We start from the raw sequence: 19,608 nt of genomic DNA, 5'->3' as shown, positions 1-19,608 counted from the left end.
CAGTCTCTGCTAGAACAAAATCCCTTTTTAAATATAAAAAATGCAGTGTTTTGCACCATCAAATATGCAATAGCATCCATTTAAGAGCTGTAACAGTGGTCAGGTCAGAAAGGGAGTGTAGTGCAGAGTGCAGTTGGTGTGCTGAGAGAGGGGAGGATGCAGTTCGAGGCAGGTAGAGATGGATGGCTCTCTCGCCTTTTATTTTCTTCTCTCGTCCATGGCAGCCAGCGGGCCACTGTTGAGTCTGAAGAGTGCCTCCATATCCATGGCTCTCTGCGTTAATGTCCCCTGAGGCTGGGGTCTGCGCTCGGCCCCGCTCAGACCCCAGCAGAGCTCAGACCACCGCTGCGGCCCCTCGCTCCGACTCCTCCTCTCCATCCATTATGCAGCCAATAGTCCCCAGCTGTAGCCCTTACATCGCTCCATTCACCCCTACATTTGCTGCCCTCGCTTGCCCACTCTCTCCCTGTGTCGGGTTTAGTTGTTCACTCACTCATTCAGACACTCAATCAGCCGTGAGCACGAGTCCTTCCTCATGAACAGCAGCACATTCATCCAGGACGTATAAAACCGCCAGCCGTGTACTCTGTTATTGAAGTGATAGACTGAATTGAGTTTTAATTGAATTTAGATACATCTTCATAATTGCTGACAATCATTACACAAGATATTTACAGTCATTATGAAATATTACAATTGGAATTTACAGAAACTTTGTACAAAATATGCCTGACTTCAATGCCTGGATAGTGGGGTCCTTGTTTAGCCATTTCTGGAGAACAAAACATTGACCCAAAAGTCACTGGTGTCTGGAAGTGCTTTAGTTTCAGCAAGTAGATGCTTTTAGAGTCCATTAAAAAGAAAGAAAAGAGAGAAAAATTCCAAAAAGTACAGAGTCAGCAAAGTTGTGAATTGTGTTTTTCTTTTTCCTCAGTTAAATTGCTCTTTTTCTTTTTTTTGACTGAATGGAACATTTGATCTGTAATTCAACTGCAAAAACAACAACAGAGACCCATTTAAATAGAATAAATCCATAATATTTACACAATAATGTGAGTATTGATTTATAAAAATGAATTATGTCTTTTTCTTTAAACATGATTTATGTTTATCTACAGTTTTTCAAAACAGAAACCTAATCACAATGAAACGCATCATACTTCTATCATTCAAAACTACTGATAATGATGATTGTGGATTGCGATATTTATGCAGCAACTCTGGTTGCAATGAAACTCAGCTTATCTGTCAGCAAAGTTCTTACACCAGCTTGAGTCGTGTTGAAGCCATTCTCCCCCTCTGAAGCTCCTCACGATGGCAGAAAGTACGGAGGAGTCAAATGTTCTCTTTAGAAAAATAACACGTGGTGAAATGGACTTTGTCAGCACAGCAAAAGCAAAACAAAACTTGGCCAAAGCGGCAGTGGTCAACAGTCCCGCTCTTTCACCGGACAACATGAGACCTTTAACAACTGAGGAAGCTTCTTCTGTTCAGCATTGGCACCATTGAAGCCCCACAGGGATGTCCAGAGAAAAGAGCGCCCCCTGTTGTCCAGATGTTGTCACCCAGCGACTCTCAAACATCCACCAAGGGGGCCGTCCTAAGCCAAAGCTGCAATAAAAATAACTGACAGACTAACCTCAACTAGTGAAATTAAAATGCTTTGCGCTCCTTCATTATCATGACTGAGATGCAAATGAAATCAAACATAAGCATGCTTTTAAAGGATGTTTTTGATATACAGTAATTATAGGAAAATAGACTATCAAGGATGACTCCTTTAAAATCATTTATAAAGCTTTCCTGGATGCAGACAGCTCGGCTACGAAGTAAATAGATACTAAACAAAACAAATCCTTAAAGTATATGCAAACACAAGCATAAATATTTGATCCACAGAGAGTAAGCTACGAATGACAAATATTAGTGATATATTGAAATTCTGGAACAGGCACCATTTCTGTCTTTTTAAAAGTCGCTCTTCTTTTTCGAGTGTTTGTCAGACGTTTTAAGGTGTTTCCAAAATCCTAAAAGAGTCACTGCTGACTGAAGTGTTGGGTGCTGCTGCAGTCCATCCAAAAAGTCTTTGCATTCTCTTCAATTTTTCTAAAGTGAACCAGCTAAAAAGAGTTGGTGCACTGTTTATCCCTCATTCTTTCTCTCTCATCAACTTTCCATCATTACTCTCATCTAAATCCCCCTCTTCTCCCCCCCCCCCCCTTCTTTTCAGGCTGGCCACCGGACGCCGCCGGGTTTTAATGGACGTAGTAGAGCCAGTAGACGACGTTGAAGAAGGAGAAGACGGTGGGGAAGATCATCCTGGACCACTTGTCGATAGAGTTCACGTCGGACAGGTCTGGGATATTCACCTTGAGCTGGGAGGCCCGTCTCCGTAGGCGGGACTTCTTCTGGGCGTGGCGCTCCAACGCGCTGTGGCCATAGTTCTGGCGGGCCATGGCTGCCCTGCGGTACTGCAGCGTCGAGCTATCGTAGGCCAGCATGGTGTTGCGGGGGTCTCCGGGTGCCCCCAGGCCCCGGGACAGATCTCCGCCACCACCCATCTCGTTCTTCATCTCCAGGGTGCTGAACAGGATGTTGTCGTCGGGAGTCATCTGTATGAGGGTGTAAAAACAAGTGGAGCCATGAGAAGTTACTGCCAAGAGGAAATCTAAAGGTCTTCAAAGTAACTCTAGCAAAATTACTATTAGCTACAAGGATAATTAGATCATTCACTGTGTAAATAATACTGATGAGGTGCTAGAATGGGTAATGCAAATGAGTCAAAAATTGTGTTACTTACAGTGGTATTTTTTAAAGCACTTCAAATTATCATTGATCATCTGTCAATCAATATATGAGTGATAAAACAACCACAAGACTATGAGATAACATTCCTGGAAGAGCACAACATGCTCCACAAACTAATTGTCATGGAGAAATCTTCATTGTCATCTCAGAATTTCAACCAGAGTGTGGTTAAAATTCTGTCGATTCACAAGACAAACTGAATAAAAAGAAAGAGAAAGCAAAGGAAAAAAATGTGACAGGAGAAGGTTGAGAGAAATAGTAAGGACTTTGCAAAGATGAAGGAGAGGCTTAAAAGGTTCGGGGGGGGCAGGTCAGGAAAGACGTTGTGGGGATTGAATTTCGGATCAACATTTCTTCATCCATAGCCTGACTTCTGAGGTAAAACGTCCCTATAATCCAAATCCTGTCCCGCTGTAAATGGAGCTGGTTGTATTTTGTTGTTTTTGTTATAACTCACTTATAAAGCGAAGCCACTTAGTTGGCGCTATTCATCAAACTGAAAATGGTCTCTTTCGTTATCTGGCGATCCATATTTTTTAAGACAGTTATCAATTGACTTTTTCATTAAAATAATGCCTGCAGAAATCAAACTGCTAAGCCATGTTTGTCAGGAAAATGCATGAAGAGCAAACCAAGAGAGGGAAAAAACACAATGGTGGGAGTGATGATCAAAGTTGCCTTAAAAATCTATAGAAATCAAAGAAATGCACAAAAACTACAGCATTTTCTTCTGATCTGGATTGATTCAGATTGATGACATTGTTAGTTTTGACTTTCAAAACCTCCAGTACCTTATTTCTTTGCTCGCCTAGTCCTAATGCGGCATCGTCCACAAAGATGGGATCCCACATCGAGTCATATGCGTCAATTTCCCTCTGTTTCATTCTGGCATACAGAGCATCATCTCTCTGAACTACATTTCCCACCAGCCACTGCAAGCATACAAAATCAGCACTGTTACTTAGGGGAAATCGAAGCTTGCCACACTCAGAAGGAAAGGGTGTTTTATTTATTTTTGTTGCTGTTGTTCCTGCTAACTTTAGCAGCTGAATGAAATTTAAAGGGAAGGTGATTTTCTTTCAAGGCGGCTTGCCCTTTGAGAGACACAGAAATATGGAGATAAAGCATAGGCCAATCATTGCTTCTTCATTCACTCTTTCAGATCCTAGTCTGAGTCATAAAGATGATACACAAGGCTAAACCAGTGAGAAACGGAGAGCTAGAGAAGGAGTAAAGAGGACATCAAGCATTGATCACAGCATCACATTGACCTTGAGAGGAGAAGAAGTCATTTGCTACAACAGAAACAAACACACAGACATTAACCGACAGCACAGATACCTCTAGAGGAGGTTCGCCTGCACATGTACCTTGGGGTCGGGTCTCAGCTTCTCATTATTGGCCACGGCTGCTTTCTCAGCCGCCTTCTTCTGTCGCTGGGGGCCCTGGCCGAAGAAGATGTAGTTGACGAAGGCGTACTCCAGCAGGGCCAGGAAGACAAACACAAAGCAGCCCATCAGGTACATGTCAATAGCCTTGACGTAGGGGATCTTTGGGAGCGTCTCTCGCAAGTGGGTGTTGATGGTGGTCATGGTCAGCACCGTAGTAATCCCTGGATACCACAGGTCACACGTTTAGAAAGAAAGTGAAGTCTTTAGACTCTGTAAGACATTTTTTAACATCATCTGTACAGTGAAAAACAATTTGACCAATATATTATGCTAGAAGTAGCCATGCAAGCTGCTTGGCTCGAGGAATGGAAATAGATATGTCGGTCAAACACTTGGTCCAGGCTAAAAGATCACAGCAACTTTATCTGGCTTTGGTTGGATGGCAATGAATCAAACATCTGCAGAAGTTCCCCTGCATGGCACGACTCGACCTGAATTGCTTTTGGTACCAGGTACTTTTCTGAATTTCATTTTCCACTGCAGATATAACACCTTCAATGTATGCGTGATTCGTGGCTGATAATCAAAGCGTTGAAGCGTGAAAATGCCTTAATGTCATCTTCAAACACATTGTGTTCTCTTGATAGATCTTTTCATCAAGTCTAATGGTAAAAACCAAAAAAAGAACCAGTCGAGTTCTGCTGTTATCTTCATGAATCATATTCATTTTGAATCTATTACAATCATCAAACCTTAATTTAAATGTGTCCAAATAACTGCAAAAGTATTGACTTTCCTTTCAGCCTTGGCTATGCTGTAGGTTTACTACAGCTTTCTTAACTAACAAACCTACTTATAAAGGACATAATGAATGAACAGGAATGTTCTGTTTAATGAGAATTTGCCCTACATCAAAATGACTGAGATCAGGTGCTCATCTTCAAAGGATTTCAGTATGTGCTTGTGAACATAAGCATTCATGTTCATAACATGAATTATATAGTATGTATTTATACCAAACAGACCTGAAATAATGTGAACCCATATGGAGAAAAAGATCCACCGAAACCTCCTGGGACTAAAACTGTGTGTGTGTGTGTGTGTGTGTGTGTGTGTGTGTGTGTGTGTGTGTGTGTGTGTGTGTGTGTGTGTGTGTGTGTGTGTGTGTGTGTGTGTGTGTGTGTGTGTGTGTGTGTGTGTGTGTGTGTGTGTGTGTGTGTGTGTGTGTGTGTATGGTGTATATTCAATCATGTATTCAAATGGACAGAGGACAAACTGTAGGCTACATAAAAGCACGCTGTAAACATCTGCTATTAGTCACAGCACAATTCACCTGTTTTTTTTACACACACACACTGTGTTTGATACATTAGTCATTTGCATGCACAATCTGCATTTGGTCAGATTCACACGTATTATAAATAACCCGGCAGCCAGCATTGTCACTGTAGCATGGAGCCTCATCTCTTAGGATGCGCTCGCTTGCTGCATGTTTTCAGGAGGCTGAGCGGAGGCAGATCTTTAAATCACGCTACCCTCTGAATGCACCGTCTGGGGCTCCAAGCCGCATGTGTCCCACTTCAGAAAACAAATGGTGTGTGACAAGAACAACACACATAAAGCTCAAAGCCATTTCCTCTGCTGCCCTGACCTGTCATACCCAAGTTTAACACTAAAGGGAGCTTTCATTTTAGTATCAGGGGCGCTTTGACATCATGTAAAAACATTCAAATGTATAAGGCGCAGTTAAGCAAATGTTGCCACCTTTCATTTGGCCGAAATGTAGCCGTGATCAGGCTCTGATAAGCTGTAATCTCCAACCAATGGGGGGCTTCGATAGACAGACAGGCAGAGATAAAGACAACACGCTTCAAGGTCGAGCTGCAGCGCATCTCGCTCTGCATGAGTCATGTATATAGTCATCTCTGAACAACAGACATTTAGCCAGGCAGCCTATCACACACTGCTATCACTCACATGCTTAAAGCTAATGGGAAAAAAAGTCAATGCTGGGAAAACAAACCAGAGATCAGGCTGACACAATGTATATCTAATGCAAGTCTAAATGTAAAAGGCTCAACATGGTTAATAGCTCTTTTCATGCTCTTATCATTTAGCTTTAGGTTATTTCCCAGGGTCACTGTTCAGCGGTGGCGAGGCGATCCTACCCAGGGCCACTCTGGCAGCCGAGGCATCGTAGTTGATCCAGAAGGAGACCCAGGAGAGGATGGTTATCAGGATGGAAGGCATGTATGTCTGCAGGATGAAGTAACCAATGTTCCTCTTCAGTTTGAAGCTGAGGGACAGGCGGGGGTAGGAACCTGAAGGAGGCACAGGGAGAGAGGAAGTGGGATGGAAATAGATTTTCCCTCAAAGACTATAAATAAAAGCTTTATTTCCCGTGACGCCAGGGAGGATCCATATCTTACTTGTGTGGATATTGAATAGAAAAAAAACAATGAAATGTACTTTTTTTTTTTACAATAACCCATTTTCTGCGGTCAATACACGTAAAAACCCACACCTCCAATGTCAAAGAACCGAAGTAAAAGTGGACTGTTGTGTACCTGTAGAGAAGACCACGTTCTTAGAGATGAGTTTATAATCAACAATGGAGAACTGTGGCAGCTCTATTCTGTCGACCCCGGACACAGCGCCGTCTCCACCTCGCCAGTAAAACTCAATATCATCTGTTGTGTAGCCATCTGCAGACCAAAGAGAAACAATGTCATCACCAAGTTATGGTCTTTAATGAATGGTACCAGAATGGTATGCAGGAATGTTAAATGTTAATGTCACTTGTTTTGCATGTTTTAGCTCACCTACAAAAGAAGTTCTTAACAATGGGGACGAGACCCTCTCAAGGGGTCTCAGGATGCTCAACATTTGGGCTATGCTAATGTATGTTCAGTTTTGGGAGCATTTTGTCGCTTGTTTAAAACAAAACGGTGGTATTGGATAGAAGACGAAATATGAACATTTTAACGAGGTGTAACAAGTTGAATTAGCATTTTTAAGTGCTAAAAGCATAAATGTTTCAGAATCAATGTTTTAAAGCATGCACACATTTTAGGATTCATTTGTTTACCATTAACTTGAGCACACCATGAAAGCTAAATGACTTGACAACTGTTTCAGATTTGTAATCCATCACAAAACAAAGCAGAATTTATTTATTGTCAGAGATCAAATATAAATGCATGTTAGGAACACAGCGGACGCATGTCATTTTTAAAATGCTTTCTTGGTGGTGTGTTCAAATGCTTAATGGAAACTCCAGAAACATCACTCTCTTGGCTCTCAGCCACCAAAACAAAAATCATGTTGGCTTGTTGTGTGTTTTCAAAAACATAGCTTTTAACCATTTCCTAAATGATATATGTTGTGGCTTTCTTAAACACACCAACAATAAAGAGTTTTTCAAAAGTCCTCTGTCCTCCTCAAGTACACCATCAATAAAACCATCAATGAAGAAAAAGTCAAGCTTAAGAACAAATCGATGTAATAGATTATGATCTTAAATGTTGTTTTTTTTTGTAGAAAAACTGCTCAAATCCAATGCATATAAAAGAATAAACTAATGTTGGGAGCAAAGCATTCTGCAGTAGCAACTTGCGTGCTAATTTGAAGCTACATAACACAGCCGAGATTTGGAGCATGATGTTTGTTGCACATGGAAGCAGTCGGGGGACTCCTGTGTTGGAGACCGTCTCTGACATGAACAGCAACTAACAGGGAGCAGCCATCTCTATTCTCCCTCACAGCGCTCTGAGATCTACTTTGTCTGCCTCACACTCAAAATAGAGGCAGTGACCTATTCAGATGTGATGAATAATTAAACTGCAAGGCTTTGATTTAAAAAAATTAACACACAATTCTCTTCTGTGGTTGCACTGACATTCAAGGTGAAGTTAGTCATGGTGCTCGTGTTGGGTTGTTATTGGTTGGACAGGCAGCCAACTTCACCCGTAGGCTTTTTTCACAGCAGACATTTTGACTCGTCACAGGCAAAGCACAGGTGTTGCTAACAATATCAGCAATGGCTGCATTCTTCATGAAGCTGCATGCCCTACACCAGGGCCCGGAATACTGAACAGACATTTTACATTTTACTATTTACACATACCAAGACATGTCGAAATGTCTGCTGTGAAAAAAGTAAGGTTGCACTATTTTATACTACCAACAAATCCCATGAAAAAACTAAAATTACAATTGGTTTCCCGTCTCTTTACAAATTCTGGCTTATTAATCGTTCCTGTGCCACTCCGCTTCATCCTGAGGATTTACATGTTGATTTAATAAAAGGTCTTAAAAAGCCCACAAGGCCCTGTAGCTTTTAGTAAAGGTAACAAAAACAGCAGTACATTCTGCATTAGTTAGAGGCTGTTTTAATTTGCAGATTAATCCAGAATTGGTGGTTTAGTAAGTCTTTGATTAAAAATAAACCAAAGTGTTTTTGGGTTAATGGTAATGAAAGAACATGTCAGCCATTTTTTGGAGGTCTTTAAAACAGAGAAATATACTAGAATTTGTTACACAACAGATACTTGTTAAATTAATTGGGAAACAGATACTTTGTTTGTAGCAGTAGAAAAAAACAAGGAAAAATCAGAATATAAGAAAAGGTTACAACTAAAAATATAAACACCAACTAAAGTGTTTGCAACATGTTGGCTTATTTACGATTTAGCCAATAAAATACAAGATGTTTAGTATATGTTCTTCATTGTTGTTACTATATTTAGAGGAATCAATAATTTCTTCATGTAGGTCTTTTCATGGGATATGTTTAAATTAGAAAAATGGAGATAATCACCAGTTTGTTAGCAGGCTGAAATAAAAGAGAGAAAACACTTCACACGCCCTGGTGCAACTGTTGATCATAATGTTGAAATTGTAGCAGATACAGTAAGCTCTGCCTCCACTTCTGCATTATCATGATCCCTGCCTTGTGCGACTTTGCATCACCCCAATTAGGGCCGAGTCCACAGTTCTGATCAGCCATGACAGGCTGCCATCAGGAGGCTGTCGTGGAGTTTGGGAAAGGGAGACGATTGACCCAAGAATGTCTTAAGTGAGCATTTTATATCGTGTACATAAATGGTCATTCTGTAGCTTCCTTACTTCAGGACCATTGTCTCTGCTCAGTAAGATGTCAATGTATTACCTCACTGTACTCATCCTGGGCTGTCATGAGAAACAGTGCAGTATGAGCTCCACGATGTGCATACATATGTGGGTGTGTATTTGCATGTGTGTGTATGCACTACAATAGATCTTAACTGTTAAAGAGGTACAAATCAATTATTGCTCAGTCCGGCATGTGAGACCAGTGGTCTGAGCCGCTGCAGTGAGCTCCTGATGTATCGGGGGATCTAGGGTTTAAAGACTAGTGTCTGTTAAAAATGCATCAAGTTTATCAAGGGAAGTGAGAGTTCTCTGGGCTCATTAGTCTGAATAAAATAGCATGCTCTGGCATGAAGCGATTCCAACGTTAAAACCATTGCCAGTTAATCCATATGAGAGCAGATACTGCCTGGTGATCAAAACTGGAGCTGTGTGTGTGTGAGGGAGGGAATGTGTGTGTGCATTTTGTGTCGAGCTGCCTGAGAGAGGAGGAGGAGGAGGAGGAGGAGAAAAAGAGAGCATGAGTGATGGAGAGAGAGATAAAAAGGCTTGGAGAAAAAAAGACGAGGATGAGACTGTGCAAAGAAAGGAGATGAGGAACGGAAAGGGAGAGTGATGAGGAGAGAGATGGTGAGCATAATGGGAGAGGAGCAGCGAGAGGCGGTTCTGACCCGCACTGTTTTTGTGCCACTCAACCCTGCTGGCAATAGCGTGATCAAACCCAGAATGACTGAGCCCTATACACCACATTCAGCCCCATAATCCTTTTCTCCGGGGACCCAGATAAAACACGCAGAGGACCTCGTCTTTCCTCTCATGTTCCTCCACACTCCCTCCCTCCCTCCCTTCCTCCCTCGACTCGAGAACGCTGGATCACATACAAACTCCATATGAAATGAACTCTTTGCACTGTACAAACATGGAGGCAGTTTCGGGAAGAAGCCGCACATAGCATCCAGGATCAGCACAGCCCTGGAACACAGGACCTAATCAGGCTGTTCCACGCCTTGGGAAGCCACTGCAGTTGGAGTTGAATTAATTAGGCTGGATGTTATCAGTCAGTGAGCCATTAGTGATGTTCCTCTTCTCGATGCGTATCGCTTGATATCTCATCAGCCTTTCTCAGCGTTTTACTGCAGTCTTATCAACCTCCCTTCTAACTTGCTGCCACCGGGCCCGGCAGACTGTTTCCAGGACCAGATTTCAGAGCTGCATGTGTACGTGGGATCTGTTTAATTCAACGTCTACGTGTGGGCGTGAGAGCTGGTTGTCAGGGACAACGGTACTTACAGCTTTCAATCTCTAAAGTGCAGTTCTGCTCATCTAGAGGGTAGCGGCGCAGGTCCATCATGCAGGCTGCAGTTGTGGTGATCCTACACACAGAGTGGGATGAAAAGATATAGGACTCATCAAAGTGCCGGTCCAGTTCATTTGACCTTCAACACACAGTACGATGTACGCGTCGAAGCAGGGTGATGACAAATCTGTATAACTGAGGAGCAACTGACATAGAGCCATTACATAAATGTTGAATTGAGATGAAATCTCAATCAGATGTTGTTTGCCACATAGGAGTCATTTGAATAGAAGTGTGTTGAAAAATGTGTAGACTCATTTCCTGAATCCACCAGTCACCCCCGACCATTAGCTTTGCTCTGTCAGTCTTTTTAATGCACATGTCCTATATTGCAGGTCTTTAAAGAAACCTCCTGCTGATCCCTGCAACTAAAACACAACGTCTACCTTTGCATGCTATATTACAATTTTAACCCATATTCCAAAAAAGATAATATTTTTAGTCAGCTGTTAACATGGCTAACATATTTGAAGAATCAATCATTTCTTAATTTAGGTATTTTCCTGGGATATGTTTCATCAGTACTGTAAGTAGGTATGCACAACTCATCACTGGTTTATTTTGAAGTAGGTAAAACAGGAACAGGTTAAACCTCTGGTCACACAATCCTTTAATGAAGTCGCTGAGTGTGAGCCAGCTCCGTCCGACAGGTCGACTCAGAGAGACGTACTTCCTGTTTCACACACGACAAGTTGGCCCGGACTGAGACGGGCTGGCACCGGGCCGTGCCAAACCCCGAGGCAGCCTGAGAGACACTGGACACACTGTTTAACTCCTGGGACCTAATCTAGTATCCTGGACTAGTAAAACAACTCCACACACACACACACACACACACACACACACACACACACACACACACACACACACACACACACACACACACACACACACACACACACACACACACACACACACACACACACACACACACACACACACACACACACACACACACACACACACACACACACACACACACACACACACACACACACACACACACACACACACACACACACACACACACACACACACACACACACACACACACACACACACACACACACACACACACACACACACACACACACACACACACAGATATAATATGATGTAATTTATTGCCTTCGGTTTTGCGATTGTATTAATGTGTCATTTATTATTTGCATGTACAGCACTTTGGGTCGACCAAAAATCGTTTTTAAAATGTGATATATAAATAAAACCTGTTTTGATTTGATTTGAACATCATAGCATCATGCGACCATTAACAGTAATTGCAGCCTGCGGGAGAATTCCCAGTATAGGTTGATGTATTTTTGACCTTGGGTTTCCCTTGTCTTGGCTGGTTACTATCTACTTACTGAGTTTTTTCATCTAGTCTGAGAAATATGCTTGCATCTATTCACATTTTAGGAACATTTCCAAACTCTTTCTTTCCTTGCATTAGAATAAGAGAGGATAAACGGTGGTGCTATGGAGTGGAGGGATACTGTGGCAGTCAAAACTAATTCACAATGTATTTCCTAATAATTTCATCAGGACTACAAACTTGTGCTTTGTCTTTAATAATTAAGAGCAAAAGTTTATTTGAAATCCGTCTACATAAGTCTTGCAGCTCCCCTGGGCCCAGCCTGGCAAGTTAAGGATTTCATTTTTGAGATGTAGAGATGCTCAGTGTTTCTCTCTCACACACTCTCTGTCTCGTTCTCGCTGCCTCCTTTTTCTTGCTCTCTGGGCTCTTATGTAACAGCCAGTTAGCAGGGCCATGGTGCACTGGGGGATTAACACAGGAGTCTTATTTCTGTCCTAGTTTACCCCTTTATGGACACAACTTACCGGGGTTTTCACCAGCCAAACACTCATCACTCACCACCACCTCTAAATCATCACGGTGGCAGAGGAAGCAGGGGAAAAGTGGAAATGAGGCCAAAACGGCAGGGGTAAAAATAACAGCCTATTTATAGCCCACCTACATCATCGGCAGAAGTCTCGAAGCTTTTTGTCTGAGACTCTGCATCACTGATCAAGAGCTGCTTCTGCATCCCCTGGCCCAGCTAGCATGTCCAATCATACGAACGGTAACAATTCAGAAACAGCTGGAAACGAGGGAGGAGGAGAGAAGGATGAGGATTTCTCTGCAGGATTCCCTCCTCGTCTTCGCCTCTCCTCCTCCTCCTCCTCCTCATCTCTGCTGCAGCGAGAGTCTGCCGTGGACCTCTGTAGCAGCAGCAGCAGCAGCAGTAGAAGCAGCAGTGATCATGAAGCACAGGCTTGTTTGCTCTTCATCAACATCAGGGCCAGTCCCCCTCTCTCTCATCCCAACCTGCCGGAGGAGAGGCCACGCTCTAACAGATCACGCAGATTCACACACGCTACATTTGCTCTGCGTCGGAGCTAATAGGACACGGAGCGTGCTGTGTGTGTGTGTGTGTGTGTGTGTGTGTGTGTGTGTGTGTGTGTGTGTGTGTGTGTGTGTGTGTGTGTGTGTGTGTGTGTGTGTGTGTGTGTGTGTGTGTGTGTGTGTGTGTGTGTGTGTGTGTGTGTGAGAGAGTGTGGACCCCCCCTCAAGGCAGCCTGTGCACCTTTATTTCCAAATGACCTTGTTTACGGACACAACACAACCACCACAAAGACAGTATCTCATTTCCATGGGAGCGTCAGAGCAGACGCCAACATGCAGATTGGCAGTTATACAAGCGGGTTACAAACCTGCATTCCTTTAATCAAACTGAAGATGTTATTACCTGGACATTGTAATGGAGTTAGAAGTTCAATTAAGATGGAGAAGCTTCCTCCATTTTGGATAGAGAGCTGAGGAAACATGGCATGCAGGAGTGTCTCTCCCTGCTCAGGCACTGTTGCCAAATTTGAAAATAAAATGTCTGCAGTGGCAACAAAAAGAGTCCAGCATGTGCCAAAGCATGCCAAATCAAAGGATGGATTTCTTGATTTCAAAGCAAAGGCACACACACCTTGCCTTATCAATAGTTTGAGAGGGATAACTTTGAAGGCGATTCTAAGCCTGTATTGATGATCTTGACAGAAGAAAAAGGCTTATTTAAATCCCTCTCTTCCTCCACTCAGCAGCTTTCTCCTCCTGGCCATGCGATGTCATCTATTGAGCTGCAGAGTGGCACACTCCTCGCCCAGACAAAAGAGGACGTCAGTCTCCATAGCACAAGGATATGTCCTCTCACAAAAGGAGTTACACTATTCACAGAGAGGAGGAGACAGGGAGGGGAGGGAGGGGGAGAGAGAATCCTAATAATTTCTCCATTTTGAATGAAGTCTGACCTTCATGTCTCTTTCTTTCTTGCTTTCTGGCTCTCCCTCTTTTTCTCATTCCCGCTCTGTGAATGTTGAGCGACGTGCATCAGGAGTCATGCACCGAATGGACTTTCCTCCATTCCTGCATAAAATGAAAGGCTAAGTGGGGAAAGTGGGTTCTTTCCTTTTGTGTGTGTGTTTCTTTTCTTGCAGCCTGGGCGGTATCTGTGTTATTGGTTGAGCCTTTTCATGGGCTGGGTAATTAGATCAGACTGCCTCCCCCCGAGAGTCCAACCGAGCACTGAAGTGACAGTTGGGAGCACTGTTGCAATGTTCTGCTCCTCCTGATAATTGAACACCAGGATTTGGCAGGATTGGGATATACTATATATATGCAGTGAACGACACCCTTACCCTTCCTCCTCCGCATGCACCCCAAAAATAACACTCACAAACACCCACCCACAGACACATCCCACACACACACACACACACACACACACAAATAATATGTTTACTGTTTCTGCTTATTATGCAAGGTGTTAGCGAGACAACATCGCACCTCATAGCGTGACATATATATTTTATAGCGTTTAATATTCAAAAGAAAGCAATAAAGTGGCGCAGGAAATTGATTTTGAACAATAGACATGTGCACACAAGGTGTTTACCTAGTCAGTATTACGTGTTTATTTAATTTGTTTAGCACTAAAGTCATGGCTTAATATGCTACGAAGCATTTCTGCTCATTAAGATTTAAGGTGTTCACCAGTGGTTGTGTATTGTACTACCATAAAGATAAGAGTACTCAAAGGAGACTAATTTAAGAAGAATGATTCAAATCAAACGATTGGATGTCGACACATCCTAACTTTATGACTCCAGCGTAAGTCAAGCTCCAAAAACACTGGCTCCTACATTTCCCATGATACTATATTTTCTTTAGAGAAAGTAACATTTCCGTAAGTACATTATTACACCTTCAACTTTGTGCAACTTTACACTCTACTACATTTCAGAGGCAGATATTGTACTATATATATTTGTTCTAAAGCTGTGTTTATTATCGTCGCAAACAAAAGACACTATCAATTCATTGGGATGCGTAGAGTAAACACAGCACACACAGTAAAAGCTTGCTTGCATGTTTTATGCATTAGTCAAATCAATGTAATGATATAATAAATATTAGAATAGCTTCCCACAACATTGCCAACATTTGGCTGATAATGAAGGACTGTATCTTTAGTTTTGATAATGCTACAATTACTTAACTAAAGGATGTAAATACTTCCTCCACCACTGCTGACCTTTCACGTTTAACCATGCATTATCATCTCACTTACAGCTGGTCTGCTCTTGTTATTGATTAAACTGATCTATTAGACACTGTCTATCAAATTGTAATGATTGTAACGATTGTATGTATTACTTCATGAATTTTACTTGACAGACTATACGTGTTTTGTCCTTGTTTGTCATGCTTCACTTTTTGTTAATTTCTTCATGTATGTATGTAAGACGTTGCTTTGGTCGGGCCCCCTTGAAAACGAGATGGTGCATCTCAAGGGGTTTATCCTAATAAATACATTTCTATACACACTGGCGATAAAGACTAACATGAATTGATAGCCAAACACATTATGCCACGGCTATAACGGCCTTGTAGGACGTGTTTTCACATGTTAGCTGTTTTCCCGTGGAGGACTGTGGGTCCCCTCTCAGTTAGCCATTGCTTTCTCATCCAGCCAATCCCTGCTGCTGCTACCAGCCGGCCGTCTCTACAGGTATGTGTCAGCGTGCTCACAGCGCACAGGCATCTGGCCGGGCTGACTCTGACAGAAGCTTGTGTCTGGACTTGCTAGCATCAAATAAAACCTGGACCAAACCCACGAACCAAATAATGGAGGAGCCGGGAGGCACCAGCACTGACAAGGACAACGTATCTGAGGTAAGAACAAACAACCCCCTGCTGCACGCACACCCTCAACTTCACAACAAAACTCTCCTGGCCTCCATTGCTTTTTAGACTGTTATGCCAAAATATGGGGCTTATGTAATTGAGTCAGAATGTTATGAATTACATTTCTTGACTGTTGAAACAGAATGTAGCGATGAATAATCGGATGCAGTGCAGATACTTACATCTTTTAAGCAGTATTTGCGCAAGAAGGGCATCTCAGTCGAGAGAGAGAATGACTGAATGCTTCAACATCTTGAATTAGCAACAATAATCTCATCTTTTTAACAGGGACACTAATCTGAGATCATTTGCACACACCACACATGTACGCACGCACACACACACACACACACACAGATCAGAGGAGGCAGCAGCACTAGGCTGTGCTAGCCTGTGAAGTCAAACAGCAGCATCAGAACAAATACAGATCCAGTGTTTGTATTGAACTTCTACATTTTTGATTATGAGTTTTCAATAATGGATGACACACTCCTCAGAGGCATCACAGTCCAACACCACAAAGAAATGTCTTGGTTGAAACCTCCCGCACAATCAGCCTCAGCTCGGCTGTTTGCTCCGCCCTGCTTTATTATTGATCACAACCAATCCATTATTGAAATTGAAATCATCAGGGGATGTGAGAGGCTAACACATTCTTCCCTCTGTTCACAGTTGTGTAAGGCTTTACTATCAGGCCTTTTTTTCATAGATGTGGCCATGATAACATTGTACTCACTGAAGAAAGTGCTGAGATGTGAAAACACGCTGACAATCCAACAGGAAATAATGATCAGATAGTTAAACCAGATTTTCGAAAATACCCAACACAGTCTCTTTGTGTGTATTAGCTGTAGCTCAAACAAAATGGTCTTTTGTGCTAGGCGGCCCGAAGAGGTACAATTCTCTAGTATTTCTTTAGAAAACAGCCAAAATACAATAAAGAATATTAAAACATTTACATAGTTTTGTTTTTTGTCAGTCTATAGGAATCTCTTATTGTTCTTTAAATAGAGTTTCAGTTTGTCTCTGCGTCATGTTTAAGTTGTCCAAGTTATTCAAGTGATTGCCTGAGATCGCATGCTATGGTTTTATTAAATGTGCCAAGTGCTAGGACTGTCTTAGGGAAGAAAGCTTTTAGATGTACAGCTCCACTAACTTGGAACAGTCTGCAAAAAGAATGGAAAACTACCAAGCTCGTACCACTACATATTTTTAAAGCTCGGTTGGATGCTCCACAGTCAGATGCTGTTGGTACCTGTACATGTGGATAGATATGTAAATTATAATCCCTGTACATTTTGCTGTATGATGTCCTTTTGTTGTTCTGTTGTTTATGTTTTTATGTCTTCATGTGGAACCTACTGCTGCGGGTCTCCCTTGAAAAAGAGATCATTGATCTCAATGGGATTTTACCTGGATAAATAAAGGTTTTGAATTGAATTGAATTGAAGATGCAACATGTTAATTGCGCAACGTTACAGAACAAAGGTAGGCATACTTATTTCAATAATTTTTTTCAAAAATCTAACCACATAAGTACGGCATGTAAACCGTATGTATTTGAGAGTGAAACCTAACGTTGAAGATGCACTTTCTCGGGTGCAGGGTGCCCCTTTCTGTAGCTTTACAATGGTAGTGAAAACAACCTTTCTTTCGTCTTTATTGAACTACTCATGTTGCTTGAGCCATCAATTTTAAACAATGTGGCTTCGATCCAGGACCTCAGCTATTAACTTGATGAGTATAAAATTATAATGACCAGTAAGAATGATGGCAAAACCAAATAATAAGAGCAAAGTTGAAGAAATATCACATTACTGTATGTTGCATCATGCCGAGCAGAAAACTACAATATTTTCAATTCAAAGTGTGAGTTAATTAAGAGGCTCCGCTCTGATAAAATTACACATAACTTAATCATGCCTTGTGATCAATCCACTAATGGTCATGACAGACTATGAAGGGCAGGGGTAAAAGGCTTACCTGAGTCCATAAAGCACCGTGCCATCCGGGTGCAGACGGATCATCCTGTTCTTGACGGTGACGCCGTGAACGAAGGACTTCTTGTCGTTTAGAAAGTAGGTGTCAGGCACCCACAGCGAATCCGCCACTCGGTTATCCAGCGTCAGGTTGTAGGCGATCTCGGAGTAGGACAGACGCTTGTCCCGCCAAGCCTGCTGGAAGTACATCGTCAAGGTGTAGTCCTGGAGGACAGAGAGGGGAGTCCATTAAACGAAGCCACTTCAAAGACAAACTGGTGACAATCAATAACGCTGACAGTATTTCAACCACAGAGCCAAAAATACACTTTCAACAAAATGTACTGACAATCTTTCAGGGGCTTCCCGTACGATAGGAATATGTTTTATTTCCTTTATCCAGCAGTGGTAGGTAACCAATTACATTAAGTCAAGTACTGGTATTCTATTCTATGCCACTTTATACTTCTACTTTACTTCACACAGACATTTTGGACTTTTTTTAATTGACACTTATAGTTACAAGTTAGTTTTTCCCTAAAAAACATACTATGTGCTTACATGATACTATCAGTATTGCAACTTTACTATACTATCAATATGGGCTTTTTTTGGTTCTCTTATGTTGCATTAAGGGAGTATGACTGCATTTGGATGTGACAAATAACTGACCTTGAACATTTAGCCTTTAATAATAATCAACCCTGAAGTAAACAAAGTATCTAAGTATGATATCACATTGACAAACAACAACAACAAAATGCTCTTACATGTATTACATTTCATGTTACTTGTTAAACGCTTTTATCCAAAGCGACTTACATACTCAATACTGTGGGCAATCCCCATAGGAGCAATTTGGGGTGAAGTCTCTTGCCCAGGGACACAACGACATGCTGACTGCAGTGGGGTTTGAACTTGAGAACCCCTGATCCCAACACCAAGGCTCTATCTACTGCGCCACACGCCTCCCTGTAATCACTAGTATTACTTTAACTCTGCAACAGGAGAAATTCTGCACAATGTATACTATACATTTTGAAGCTTTAACTACATTTTGAAGATAAAGCTTTCTCCTTTTACTTAAAGGTGGGGTAGGTAATTTTGGAGAAACCAGCTCGAGTGCGCTAGAATTTGAAAATACACAGCCAGAAAAAATCTGCCACTTCCTCACAGAGCCCCTCCTCCAACACTTACGAACGCGCACATGACCAATGAGGGCACGAGATAAGTTTGTGCACAGATGGAAGGCTGACAGGCAGGTAGGCCATCCAGTTATTTTAGCCGGGCCGGCTCAGATGATTGGTCGTGCTTTTTACATTACGGCTTCCACAGATGACATTTTTTTATGGATTTTTTGTCAAAGCACTTAAGATATTTATTGCTATCGGGATGTTAAGAGCATTCCATGGAATATAACAAAAAGTGTGTCTCGAGCCGGTTTCTCAAACTTACCTACCCCACCTTTAAGTACCATTTTCAAACTCAGGAGCATGGTATTTCTCAGTACTTCTTTCGCACCTGCCACCATCCTCTCAACTGGGAAACACTTCTAGCTCCAGCAGCATGTCACCCCTCATGCGAACATGACTCCACAGACGTGTCGCAGCACGTGGTGTGGACTCTGCATAGTGAGAAGGTCATCCGAAAGGTCGTCGCGGTCTGAAAGGCCACGGCCTATGCTAGGGGCCATGGTGGCTGGGGTTG

The 19,608-nt window shown here is 42.2% G+C and overlaps 1 protein-coding gene across 1 annotated transcript in view; it reads right to left on the bottom strand.

Annotated features, from left to right (window-relative positions):
• Positions 1-610: 610 nt before the first annotated feature.
• Positions 611-19,608, bottom strand: part of gabrb2a (gamma-aminobutyric acid type A receptor subunit beta2a) — a 31,022-nt gene continuing 12,024 nt past the window's right edge. Inside the window, 7 exon segments of the mRNA XM_079672795.1 lie at positions 611-2,612; positions 3,600-3,740; positions 4,179-4,420; positions 6,368-6,520; positions 6,767-6,904; positions 10,620-10,702; positions 17,906-18,126. Coding sequence (XP_079528921.1) covers positions 2,256-2,612; positions 3,600-3,740; positions 4,179-4,420; positions 6,368-6,520; positions 6,767-6,904; positions 10,620-10,702; positions 17,906-18,126 — 1,335 coding nt within the window. The 3' untranslated portion in view covers positions 611-2,255.

Source organism: Notothenia rossii, assembly GCF_949606895.1.
Source record: "Notothenia rossii genome assembly, chromosome: 3".
Classification (NCBI taxonomy): domain Eukaryota; kingdom Metazoa; phylum Chordata; class Actinopteri; order Perciformes; family Nototheniidae; genus Notothenia; species Notothenia rossii.
This window is presented reverse-complemented; position numbering and strand designations above follow the sequence as displayed.